Raw genomic sequence first — 14,037 nt, forward strand, 5'->3', positions numbered from 1 at the left:
ACGGCCACGACTGTTAGCGTGAAATGGTTAATAATTTGTGGCTGTTTATGTAAATGACTTAATACAGGAGTTGAACACGATTCGGCACGAATCGGGCCAGCTCGCTCAGAGGAAGTACCACACTCTCAATAGAAAACCGTGAAATAGTAGCTTGCTTTTCTGTCCTTATCGACATGGCGGGTTTTTATTGTCGTCAAGATCTCAGTGGTGGCAAACGAACTCGAGTGGCGGGTGTCTTGTGCGCACAGCGGTACCTTGCTCTCGTTGTAGAGCTGGTGCAGCTTGTCGGCGCCGACGACGTCGCGCAGCGCCTGCAGCACCTCGAGCAGCAGCGGGTGGTGGTGGCCGCCCTCGCACCACGCGCCCACGTCGGCCAGCGGCAGCAGGCGCGCGGCCACGGCGTGCGCCAGCAGCGGCGCCAGGCGCGGCGCGGCGGCGGCGCCCAGCAGCGCCCGCAGCGCGTCGCCCACGGGCGCGCGCTTGACGGCGCGCACCACGGCGCACGCGGCGGCCGGCCGGGGCTCGCGCGCGTCGCCCGCCAGCGCGTGCTCCAGCACGGCGGCGATCACGCGCCGCAGCAGCTTGTCGGGCAGGTTGAGCTCGCGCAGGCGCCGCAGCGCCTCGCTGCTGTCCTCGCCGGCGCCGGCCGCCAGCTCGCCGACCGCCTCCACGGCCAGCCGGCACGCCTCCTCCTTGTTCGGCCCCTGTGAGCGTTCGGGCGTTCCTTTTTATTTCTATTGTTCGATCGGAAGTTGCGCACGAGCCCGCCGCGGCGTCCAAAAGTGACATGTCGAAACCCCGGATTGACATAATTTTGAACGCTTTATTGTATTGAATCGCGAGTGTAAATTAGAAACGACGAAAAAAATATATATATAAATAACGGAAGTTCTGATTACAGCGTACAAAATACGGCTTTATAGCGAGAAATCTAGCTTTAAGACAATCGAAAAGAAAAGAACGATTAAGAATAAGTAATTCTTAATATTTATAGAATACGGATCACGGAATTGGTCGAAACTAAACAAATTAAGTGTCTGAGGCTATGACCTCGTTGGAATAAATACTATGCGTCATAAAAATAAAGAGATACAAGTGAGATATGATGATACGAGAGGGACGCTTTAAACAGCTAAATGGCGGGACCAACAGAAACGCACTTTACTCAACAACACTGACCTTTCCCACAGGTTACAAAAAAGCTACTATGTAACAGATAAACTCTGGTTTATCTGTTTTGTGGAAGGTTCTAGAAGGTGACGGCTACGTGTAAAAAGGACTTGGAAGTCTAGGACGCTCAGCTATTGTGTTTGTTTAGGCGATAGCGCACAGCGCCGTGAACGTAGCCGAGCGAAGGGTTGCTTCTTGCAATTACATATTAAGTTAACTAGATATTTTCATTAGTATCGCTCGGATTAAGTTTGAAATGTTTTATTTTAAATATTTTAATCTATAAGAATACTTCGTGTTTTTATTGTTTATAAATTATATTATGATTAATAAACTAATTTTCGAAAATTTTACAATTGATCATTGTCATGATATTAATATTTGTAGAACAGCGAAAAGCTCGTCACGTCTTGCTTGAGTATATATTATGCTGACCTTATCCTTCTTGGGCTTGTCTCGCTTGTCGGGCGCCGGCTTGATGGTGATGGCCGGCTCCTTCAGCAGCGGCGCCGCGTTCGCGAACGATGCCGGCAGTACGCCTGACAAAAAAGATTCATGGCTTTTAAAAGTGAAATTAATTCATTCTGCTGGTAAGTTACAAAAATAAATAGTATTGCATTACATGCAGTTATGCAAGAGCAATGGTAGCCACACCAGTGGTGTGGACCTCGGATTTCAAAATCAATAAGTCGGTGTTCGAGACCAGGCGAGCGTGTAGGTATAATAGTGTATAATAAATAGGTATTTCAATTTATCTGCACATGTGGATAACAACAACATGCTCGAAACGGTGAAGGAAAACATCATGAAAAAACCGGCATGTGTGAGAAATAAAAGTTCGGTGATATGTGACATCTGACAACCGGCATTTGGCCGGTGTGGCGGATTATGGCCTGATATGAGACCCAGCAGTGGGAACATATATGGGCTGATGATCATGATGATGATGATGACATGCAGTTATGTTGTTTCCTCTGAGGCCCATTATTAATTTCGGCCCTGTATCACAACAATCATAACGTATATTAGTAGTCCACTACATATTTATTTAGAGTTGTATATGTTTTTTTTCTCATCTTGTTTAAATTGTAATAAAAAAATTGAACAGATAACAATTCAGTCGTCGGAAGAATGACGCTAAAAATCAGTCCCAAATCCAAATCTTTTTGGGAACGCAGCCACACAATATTATATGTACGATCAATGTATATGATGATTTCTGCGTGCTCTAGCTGGAACAATCTACAGTGTTAGAGAAGCCCGCATAGGTCGAGCACTCACTCTGCGCTTGAGGGGCGAGCGGCATGGGCTGCGGCTGCGGCTTGTTGAGGCGGTTGGAGGCCGTGAACATGAGCGAGTTGGCGGCCGGGCGCATCTGCACGTTCTCCAGGCCGCCCGGCGCCACGGGCACGCGCGCCTTGCTGGGCCGCTCCTTGCCGTTGGCGCCCTGCTTGTAGTGCGAGCGCGGGAAGTAGGTGGGCGCCGAGCGCTGGCGGAAGGCGTCGCGCGGGAACCCGTTGCCGAACAGCTTGTCGGACGAGGGCACGAGCGGCGCGGCCGGCTGCAGCGACAGGCCCGCCAGCACGTCGTCCAGCGGGCGCGCGCGCAGCCCGCCGCGGAACAGCGAGTCGCGCTCGCGCTCCCGGTCGCGCTCGCGCTCGCGCTCGCGCCGCGGCGGCGGCGACTCGTCCGAGCGCAGCTGGTGGATGGGCACGGGCCCCTCGGCCGACACGGCCGTGCGCGGCATCCAGCCGCTGCGCCGCAGCTCCACCACGTCGCGCAGCATGAAGCGGATGCGCGGCGCCAGCTCGCGCGACGCGGACAGCGTCTCGATGCGCGCGAAGTACTGGTCCATGAGGCCGCGGCCGCGCTCCGAGTCGAGCACGCGGCCGCACGTGCGCACGAGCTGCGCCAGGCACTCCAGGTCCTCGTGGTGCTCGGCGGCCGCGCGCCGCGCCAGCAGGTTCTGGATGCAGCGGTGGAGAATGGACTCGGCCAGGATCTCCAGCTTGCCGAGTTCGCCGATGAATTTTATATTGCCGAGCATCTTGCACTTGGCGAGATGCCGCTTTTCCTCTTCTTCGGCAGTTAAAGTTTTATCATCGAATGCCGCAAAAGCCTATTGATGAAAATAAGATAGTTTAATTTCATAAAATTGTCTCAAAATTTACCACTATGCACATCTTTGTATTCCTTAAATAATATAACCTAACTGCGAAACATTTGATGAAAAATTGAGTTTTACTCATCATATTGATAATACCGTAGTGCAATCCCTAAAGCGTCTTGTGTTTACATGGAGAAATTGCAATATGTTTTAGAGCATTCTACAAAAAAAGTTATCTCAACTCGACAATACTGTATAAGATCTCTCTTGGTATATTGCTCATCCATCTGGAAACCAGATCCAGAAAAAGTCTCTTTATCTACTTACATTTCATCAACAAAAACTTAACTCTCATAAATATAATAATACATTATGTAATACATAATACAAAAGTAGTCATTACATAACTTACGTTTTGCAAGTATATAAAAACAATGTGAAACCTACTATTGAACATTTAGATATAATAATGTCAAATTACTGAAAATGAGTGAATTTCCATGATATGTAGTAAAAGAAAACAGTTGAAGTGGAATAGGGAACCGAGAAGTAATTACTTGAGCTCTGTTCTCGAACTCGGTGCGGCACTTGTTGAGCAGCAGCAGTTTGAAGGTGCAGGGCTGGCCCGGCGGCTCGAAGTTGGGAGCCTCCTCGCTGAGCCGCTTGCACAGCTGCGCGTACATGGACGAATACTTGGGCTCGTCCAGCGCCTTCTCGAAGATCAGAAGGATCACGCCCTTGAGGACCTTATCAGAGTCCAGTTCCAACCCGAGCAAATCATCGCTGAGTTTTTGGAATTTTTCCGGAGTTAGTTTGTTAAGTATGCCGCGCACCTGCCAATGCACAATTTTGAAACATGGATCAACGTTCTAATTCGGCTTTTTCGTTTCGCTACATATATTTATGCTGAAATTTGAATATATTTAGGGATCGAGATCTACCCACATATTTTACGAACAACATGACAAATGAGAACAAGCAACATGACTATGTTATTAATAGATTACACAATTCTGACGAAAAAAAACATAACACCAATGCAGATAAAGCTAGGTAAGATTGCTTTAGTTACTTTCATAGTATAGAAGGATTGTTCATGTAAACCTGCTGTCTATACACTATAGGGGGCCGGGCCAATAATAAGGAGAAGTTAAAATAAACAAAACGTGATCCTAAAGCCTTAAACATCGCGTTGATGAATTGCACACGCAAAACGACCAACGACTTGAAGCGCACTAGTTAGAACGCTCAAGCGTACCTTCCGGAAGATGATGTCGTGCTTGGCGTCGCCGTCGGGCACATCGTGGTGCCGCAGCGAGGATGGCGGGACCCAGCGCCGCCTCGGGGGGACCGCGGTCCGCCCCGCGGCGCGCAGCACGGGCCCCGGCTGCCGCGCGCTCTCCGTCTTGCGGCCGGTCTTGCCGCCGCAGCCCTACGCCTCGCCCGCTCCGCCCCACGCCTCCGCGCAGTGCTCTACGCCTGCCTGCCTGCCTGTAACACCGCCCGACCGACGGTTACTCCGGCCCACCAGCGTAACTACCTACTATGTAAAATTTTCTCAGAAAACGCAATAGAACAGATACAAAATAACAGGTGTAAACAAAGAACCGTTGGAGCCGTGGGTTATGCCGGATTCTTACCGACCAAAACCCCACTGTGTTCCGTCGAGCCACTTGTGTGAGGGAGCCACGGGAGCTGGTTAAAATTCATCCGCGACCAAACAAAGAACCTCCTGGCCCCTTCTCCACTTCTGTATGAAATTTGACATTTTGATGGGCTCGAATTGTTTCCGCAATGACAAATAAACAGGAAATAAAAGACAAAAACAATAAAAAAATTGATTATTGGAATTTATCACAAAAATTTTGCATTTTAAAGCTTTGCCATTCAATATTTTTCTATACTTGTAATTTTGCCAGAAGCATCTCTTTCGACCTCGAATATTCCGCTAAGTGTTTTTCCTTTCTTTCTTTCATTTTAGATATTCTTCTTTTAATTTTTTTGCAAGTTTCAATTGCTTCTGTACTGCTCTGTATCTGCCTCACTTGCCGGCAGAGTTCATAAATCATCCATCAAACAATAATAATCAAATATGAGGAATATACATTATACAGTATTAAATTTGGATTGCAAAAAAAAAGTAAATATGAAAACTATGATTGCTGTATCATTAAACCACTGATATTTTATGATATAAATAGTAATTATTTACTAAAATATATTTCTAATTAACATACATCACAAATAACAGACATTTACTGCACGAAGAGGCTTTGCCAGGCCGCGCCCTCACCTTATATCACAAAGGTGTACTTTGTGTTTCAGACGATTCTGGCGTTAAGGAGGAGTTCTCATAACATATAAATACATATAGTATCGAAGAGCGCCTATACAATTGAGCGAACTGCGTTTATTCGTAAAAACAACTTTCAAATTTCTATGCAATGCGTTGAGAGCCACAAGATATGAATTATTAAAAAAAATTGCTGACTTCAAAACGAAATATCAATAATCAAATGAGAAAAACAAATTAATGTAATAACTATAAGCGCTACGCACATATCTATTTAAAGTCGTAGCCAGTAGACAGGTACATGTAGTAAGTGTCTGAGGTTATTTGTAACATTTGTTAGTAGCTAATGGAGCGATTTCAAAAATTATTTTATCGTTGGATATTCAATGAATGTGTACGGGATGCCCGAGTGCTATAGTCTACTTATGTACAACAGGTACTACTTAGGTATATATATTTATTTAAGGCATTACTTATTAATAATGGTAAACAGTACCAGAAAAATTAACCGGAACGATACCCTATATCGAAAAGTGAGTGAAGTGATAACAGAAAATCGTTTTACCACATGCAGTAACGTAATTTCAAAAATGATTTCCCGAATTTTTAACGAGATGAGGTGCTAAAGAAATAAGATTTTTATGACAATTATTTCTTTTCTTTGATATATGTAACTCAATTAGGTAGTGTATCTAAAGATTACTTGTTGGATTTTAGCTTGATGGATTTCGCGTTCTCAACTCAAAATTTTATAACAAATTACTCAATGAAATAAAAATAAAAGATAAAGTTGGAGCAGACACATCGACGTCACCGATACGAGAGCATTGACCTTTGAAAATAAAATTGCGTTAATACCATTTGCTTTGTGTTGCTTTGCAGTGAATGTTACCTGATTATTTTACTGAAAAAGTATTGAGGACGAGACCATAATAAAAATATATTTTTTTATTATGTTTTAATTAGTTTTAAAATCTGCATTCTAGAGATAACACGTATTCATAAGATCTACATGTATTCATTTGCATCATCACACATACTAAGAGTTAGGCGTGATTTACAAGGACGGGCTAACACAGGAGGTCGGTGGACTTGCGACAAGTGGGCGACATTGCTGTTCACTCGCGAAACCGCAAACCTGTGAAGCGTATCTAGTATCAATTTCTACTTCTATCTATATTCAAGTTAATTTGTGCACATAATAGAACTGCACAGGTCAACTTTGTACATTGCATATAAAAAAAATAAATACTACTAAGGGTGGGCTTCATACAAGTGACTTCGTACAAAAACTAAATAAAAAATCAGTATGACATTTTTGTCTGTCTATCTCTTGTGCGGCGTTAACGCAAAAACAACGAGACGGAAATTTAATAAGTTTTTTTTGTTCCACGTTAACATAAGAGCTATAATTTATTTTGAATAATTCAATTTGAATTTCAGTCTAGGCACTCGTGAGCGGAATTGCGGGCATGGTTAGTAAACAGGACAGAATATCGTAAGAATTGGTACTAAAGTAACGATACTCGAATACTTTTAATATTTTATATTCCTCAACGACTCCTTACTTTTAAAAATTTAAAATTTAATAAATTGTTTAACGAAATAGCATCAATGCAATGAAAGCGTGCGATTGAAAATTATAAGGCAGATAGCATTATAAATGTGATTCAGCGAAGTTACAGTATCCGTGCCGGGAGAGGCTCTCTGGATTCAGATTGCAGCCGGACCGGCGGAGTCATGAGGTGAGCGCGAGTCAGTGACCGGGCGCGCATCCCCAGCTGCCCGGAGCGGCCGTCGACCGCGCGCCTCCGCGCCCCGTGCCCTGCGCCGCCTGCCTCGTGAGTCGCGCCCCCACCCCGCCGCGCCCCAACTCATACGTTTACGGTAATCGCATGGCAGCGTGTGTACATTCAAATCGACTCTATTTCTCTTGGTGATTAATTTAATAACATAATAAACAATAGAAATGCAGAAAATTTGCAAGGTGCATTATACTTGATGTACTTTTTTGTCGCCTTTGTTCTTAATTCGTAACAGTGAACGTACTGAAATCGATTGCATCTCAATAACTGCAGAGCCGATCAGATACAATTGAATGAACATAACACGAAATTCTATTTTTACTTTTTCCAAACATTCGAACATTTCGCAGCAGCGCGAGGTCGTTAGCCGCACGTACCTAACCTAGCCAAGGTCAAGATCTGGGTATTGTCGCCCGTCGGTGTCGGCGCCGCACTAACTTACCAATCGTCTACTAATTCTCGTCTCGTCATTCTAAAGTACATCGGATATATGTATAGCGATTAGTGTAATCAAAAAGTGTTTTGAGTACTTCTCGCCTGATAATTTCGTAGTGTAGGGTGGTCGATTCGCAATAACGGCATAAGCAGTAAGAGTACAAATAGCAAAGGGTCGGCTAGCACGGGAGCGAGGGCGCGCGGCGGCGAGGGCGCGGCGGGGCGGGGGCGCGGTAGCGCGGGGGGCGCGCGGACGACCCAGATGCGAGACCCGCTCCGCTACCATTGACCCAGATTTGTCCCACGTCGCCCTCCGACTGCACCACGGCTCCGCATCGGACTGTCGCCACTCACACTGTTCTTTCCTACCTTGCTTCTGATTCATTATAATCCTATTTCAGGATATAATTTAATCTTTATGAAGCCACAAAGTATTCTATAAGGCTATTCTACGACTCGACTAGTATTCAATAGATATCATATTATTATAAAATATACATAATATTTCCAATGCAATTCATAAGTTCTACAATGAGATGAGAACAGCAAAACTGTTTACTATGTTTTTAATAAAGAACAGTTGGCACATAAAAGAACTTCCTAATTTATTGTCATTATAATATTCCCTACATCTGTTACAAAGACAACAAATATTTGAAATAAAAAACTCAATTAAGTTAATTTAAACAAATCTACTATCTAAGTCAATACAAAAGAAAGCTATGTTCTTTGTATCACATTGTTATATCCCATATTTTATGTAAAAATTTTAGTCATTTACCACAAAGCTACTACATACTACAATGGTTCTATATTTATATATTTTTAATGTTCAATTTGGACTATCAGGTACCTTCCTGACAATAATTTGTTAGCATGTGTGACCGTAAATAAGTATCATAACTATATATTTTAATAAAATGAAAGTCTGTGATGTGTTTGTATAAGAACCAACCACAACAAAATAATTGCATAGAAAGTTAAAACTATCAAGAAATAGCAAGAGACAAATACCACTCATTCATCATAAATAGATCATAGGTTTTCTTGGGTTATCATTTACCTACATATTCCTTGAACAGGTGAACACAGCAATATTGAAAATTGCTGTTCTATACAGAAATGTCCTAATATTAAACAACTAACGTTTTGAGACTCTGGCTACTTTTAATAAAAATTCACAGGAATAAATTTGACAGGTTCACCAGGTAGCGTCACTAAAGAAAATATTTCAAACCTAGGTACCTGTTTCTTAAGGTTAGAATGGTACAGTTTATGGCTAGGGACAGATTCATATTCACATTATCTTATCACAACAATGAAATATCGATTTTAGGGTTTTATAACATACAAAATGCATCTTATAATTCTAGAATAATAGGAACTTGTAAAATGGCTCACAAAGGTGACGCATCGACACGATCCGATCGAATGATCTTGAGTGATATTCACCGTAATATAAAAAAATAATAACAAATTTTTTAGTTACACATCCATTAAGAGGCATTCGATGTATGAATTACACAATAATATGGTAAAATTCACAAACTTACGAGGCAAAGAAAGTCAATTGTGGAAAGCACACGCACCGCAACGCGACAAGCGAACACTTAGGAACGCACACAACTACTAAAAATTGTAATTGAACGAATTGTCTGTATGCACACATTCATGAATAATACTCACACTCAAAAGATGACAATTTGAAACCACAGACAACATAATTGCATATTTTATAGGGCAACATAACTATGTAGATATCGCATTAAACTTATATTTAATATGAGATTGACTTAAAGTCAATATGGTTTAATGTTAATATGAATTCCCATCATTAGACATTTTTTTTTATATGTCATGCCACCTGTGATTTCCATTCACGCATGAATCATGATCGTATCATATCGCTTAATGCAGGTGCTTCCTCATGATGACGAAAGAAAGTAATTGCCGAAAAACAAATATTAAAATGTGTTTGACTACAATTTACAGTAAAACATTGAATATTTTACAGAGGAGCAAAAAAAAAAAATGCAAAAAAAGATATGCTCTAAATCGCTTATACATTTACAGTGTAAAACGCTACACCAAAAATTCTAAATTTCGAAGCAAATTTAGAAATTCGGGGCTTTTATTCAAGAAAGTATAAGTGCTAAAGAAAGACTGAGAAATAATCCCTAAACAATATGGGGACATTTATACAAGTCACCTTGCTAAATGCGTTTCTAATTAGACTTCTAAATGATTCAGTCAGTCAGAAACCATGCTGACTTCTAAATTTAGGAAACTAACTCACTGAATGTAACTACACTTTCCTGAAGTCAGTGACGACTAAATTAAGCCGAAGAAAATATACCTATTGTAGTGTAATAAGCCCTCAAATTCGCTGAATCCTATTAAAATGGTAACAAATTATTGTCGTGGCGTGTTGTGATGCTTACTGTCGTGATGGAGATGGTGATGGAGCGTGCAAATTGTCGAGTAGTTCGTGTCGCGATTTAGTCCCTACCACCGGATGGCGAACAGTCGGCGCCACAACAAAACGTGTTGGGATACGTCACACGACACGGCATGCAAAAATGTCCCTAACCATATTGAACATATGAAAGCGATATGCTACTGACGACTCACGATATATCAAGACACATAAATATATTTCCACCTTTACTTTAATTTATATTTATTCTTTTATAAAGTCTGTGTAATGTTTGATTTTTTACCTTTTCGAGAAACTTTATTATCTCTGATGCGATACGGTAAATGTCAGAATTAATTTGACAGTCAATATTATTGCCATTAAAAAAAACCACTATCAATAACTTGGTAATTTGCGTAGTTTAAGTACAAAAGTATTTCAAATCATTATGAGTTGTGATAATGAGTAGACAAAGTTATAAATAATCGTGAGGAAATGTATGACAGTACCTGTGGTGCGGCTGCGACCGTACAATGTGGAACGGCACAGCATGAGTGCGATGGACCCTTGTCACGCGAACCTCCACCGGCACCACTGGAGCGAGATTATAGTGGTTTTGATATTGTTAAGGCTACTCAATACGGTGCTTTCAATAGGGTCAAGGAACTGGTGGAGGCTGGCTGGGATGTTAATCAGCCTGACCATGAGACCGTCACTCTACTGCACTGGGCAGCTATTAACAACAGGTGCACATTCGACAATAATAATATCCATAATATTACAAATATATATTAGAATAGAGTAGAAAAACTTTTATTTCAAGAAACAAGGTACACAAAAGTAGTATAAATAAAGATAATTAAAAATTCAAGAACCAAAAGAGGGTGTGATTGCAACTACCAGATTAAATATTTAAGTAAATGAAGGTAAATGTTAGATCTATTCTGCTAAAGATAGTCGTTTAAATTAGCCTTCAAATACTTATACATACTTTTATGTTAATTTTGATTGCTCTTGATGCAGAGGCGGTGGTGGAAGCATTTCAGAATTTTCTATTTATCTTAATACAAAGTTCTAAAAGTATTTTTTTTAATAATCCATAGAGAAATGTGAATCTTTTATATGTAGAAAACATACACATCAATTTTTTTTATATCAATATAATGTGTATAATATGTATTGATGTAAGTACATAGCTAATACATTGATATTTTAACTTACAATAAAAAAAAAAATTGCATAACTTTTATACAATATGATTTGCACCTATAGGATATATAATGAAACAGTACTGTCTACTTTATATCAAGGGACCGCTGAATACCAGTGTTGTGTATTTAGTAGCCCTTTCTTTAGTGTAACTATAAACCGAGTCAACCTCTTTTGTAAGTAGCTAATGCGCTGCACAGTATTCTGTTTATTTTTTTTATATGTTAATTTTACTTTATTTAAATTTGTTGCAAATTAGTCCATGGATGTTACATAGCATTTCCGGTAATGGTAGCTGCATCAAAGCATATTATCAACTTACATTATACATTATGTAAGTAGAATATAAGAATGGATGAAAGCAACTTAAATGTCTAATAATTTACAAAAATCAATTAATGTGTTTGAAAAACTTTATGTAGTGATGTTAAAAAACATGAATTATAGCAATTGCATAGACAATGAAATAGACTTACTCTTAAAAATATATCGAGTAGAAGGAATGACCAACATAAGTACCTATGTTACATTGCATTTATAATAAAGTGGCCTTCATTTGTTACATGTTTGAGAGTAGCAATAGCATCCTGAATCAGATTTATTGTTAAGTATAATACATTTTTAGCTTTATTTTATCATAATTCTTGCAGTTAATAAGATAAATTTATTACAAAACCGTTTTAGACGGGAAATCATCGAGTATCTGCTGTCAAAAAATGCAAAGGTAGATGCTATCGGGGGCGAGCTACAGTCGACGCCGCTGCACTGGGCCACGCGGCAGGGACACCTGGAGGCCACGGTGCTGCTCGTGCGCGCCGGCGCCAACCCGGCGCTGCGCGATGCCGAAGGCTGCGCGTGCCTGCACCTGGCGGCGCAGTTCGGGCACACGGCCGTGGTGGCGTACCTCGTGGCGCGCGGCGTGCCGCCCGACGCCCCCGACGCGGGCGGCATGACGCCGCTCATGTGGGCCGCGTGGAAGGTCACCGCCGTGGACCCCACGCGCCTGCTGCTGTCGCTCGGCGCCTCCACGGGCCCGCAGGACCGCTCGCACGGCAATACGGCGCTGCACTGGGCTATCCTCGCCCGCAACAGCACCGCCATCTGTACTTTGATTCTCTATGTGAGATCCTTTCTATAACTTAATAAAAATAAATTAATAAATTAAGTTTTGTTTAATTCACTTTTGCTGTTATATTTTCTAATTTCAGGGTAATGCCAGTTTAGATGTTCCAAATCACCGTGGAGTCACTCCTCTGACAATGTTGCAGAACAATCCTAATGCAATATGGATTGGTAGTAAAGTCGCCGAGAAAGTTAAAGAGTTGTCTACCTCAAGAAGTAACTGCTTTCGTAGAATAACATATGATAGAGTAAGTATAATGGTATAAATTAGTTCAGTGAAAAGTGAGTTGTAGTCCCAATTTAAATTATTGATCAATATTAAATTTTGCTTACAGAAATTTAGATGGTGGTGTGTAGTCATCATACCTTTCCTCGCATTTTATATAACTGGAATGGTGGTCGAACTGGACGCGCCGCAGCTCCTGAAAGTTCTAATACTGATCTGTTTCTATGCCCTGTTACATTTTGTATCGAATTTCTTATTTGATGATGAACTGAAGAATATATTTCCCCTCAGTATTTATTTGGCAACAAAGGTAGGTAAGGGGCGCCCGTGGGGGAGAGAAAGAGGGGGCTCATCGGCCGGTCGAGCAGGCATGTACATGGCGTGTGGTGTCCACAGATGTGGTTCTACATCACGTGGGTGGTGGTGATCGCGCCGACCGTGAGCGCGGGCGCCACGCTGGGCTTCCTGCTGAGCTCGCTGCTGCTGTGGCACACCTTCCTGCGCTCCTGGCGCGCCGACCCCGGCGTCATCACCGCCACGCGCCAGGAGAAGATGCAGGTCAGGCCGCTGCTACACACCGCTCATTTGACATTTCAGTGAACTGAGCATTGGTGGTTTGGTTCTGTGTGCATACATTTGAGTTCTATAGCTTCTGATATTTTCTAGCAAAACTGAAGAAAACATGTGACAATTTTTTCTAGTTAAAAGTAGAACTATGCTGTGTATAATTTGATTGTGTGTCTATTAAAAGTGTAAATAATGTTGATGAGGATGAATAAATTATTAGGATTTTGTTTAACTAAACTGCATACTAATAGAAATAGCTTTTATTTCTGATATGCTAGAAAATAATATGCTAAGTTCGCTAACATGATTTTTACCCACTTATAGTATAAATTGTTTATAATAAAGTAAAAGAATATTTTTAATGTTTTTCACATTAAATATCAATATCGTTAATGAACCGTTTTAAAATAGTTACTAAAAAGTTGATGATCTTTTTTTCCAAATTGCCGAACATTTGGAGAGGCGTAAGGTCGACCGCAGATCTTACGCCTTTACAAATGGATACTGTATATTGGAAAGGGATTAATTGACGAGAGGAATGAAGGAGGGGACTAGGAATGGTAAGGAAAACGATATGGTCCTCCGGCTCCCCCACTCACCGAACTTTCCCGTGCCAAAGCGTGCTCGATTCCCAACTATCTGACTACTGTGTGGCTGTGTGTGCGATTAGCGAACTTCTCGTTTTTT

The 14,037-nt window shown here is 41.6% G+C and overlaps 2 protein-coding genes across 2 annotated transcripts; one reads left to right on the top strand and one right to left on the bottom strand.

Annotated features, from left to right (window-relative positions):
* Nucleotides 1-76: 76 nt before the first annotated feature.
* LOC119833297 (eukaryotic translation initiation factor 4 gamma 2-like) lies at nucleotides 77-4,707 on the bottom strand. Its single transcript, XM_038357279.1, has 5 exons — nucleotides 4,536-4,707; nucleotides 3,835-4,110; nucleotides 2,452-3,289; nucleotides 1,606-1,709; nucleotides 77-704 (listed from the first exon to the last, which is right to left on the bottom strand). The coding sequence occupies exons 2-5, from the start codon at nucleotides 3,958-3,960 to the stop codon at nucleotides 126-128; spliced, it is 1,647 nt and encodes a 548-aa protein (XP_038213207.1). The 5' UTR covers nucleotides 3,961-4,110; nucleotides 4,536-4,707; the 3' UTR covers nucleotides 77-125.
* A 5,893-nt stretch (nucleotides 4,708-10,600) lies between these two features.
* On the top strand, nucleotides 10,601-13,398 carry LOC119833299 (palmitoyltransferase Hip14-like). The gene is made up of 5 exons (XM_038357281.1): nucleotides 10,601-10,972; nucleotides 12,120-12,555; nucleotides 12,644-12,805; nucleotides 12,893-13,093; nucleotides 13,180-13,398. Exons 1-5 carry the CDS (start codon nucleotides 10,722-10,724, stop codon nucleotides 13,381-13,383), a joined length of 1,254 nt encoding a protein of 417 aa, XP_038213209.1. The 5' UTR covers nucleotides 10,601-10,721; the 3' UTR covers nucleotides 13,384-13,398.
* The last annotated feature ends 639 nt before the right edge of the window (nucleotides 13,399-14,037 follow it).

This window comes from Zerene cesonia, chromosome 17, assembly GCF_012273895.1.
Source record: "Zerene cesonia ecotype Mississippi chromosome 17, Zerene_cesonia_1.1, whole genome shotgun sequence".
Taxonomy (NCBI): domain Eukaryota; kingdom Metazoa; phylum Arthropoda; class Insecta; order Lepidoptera; family Pieridae; genus Zerene; species Zerene cesonia.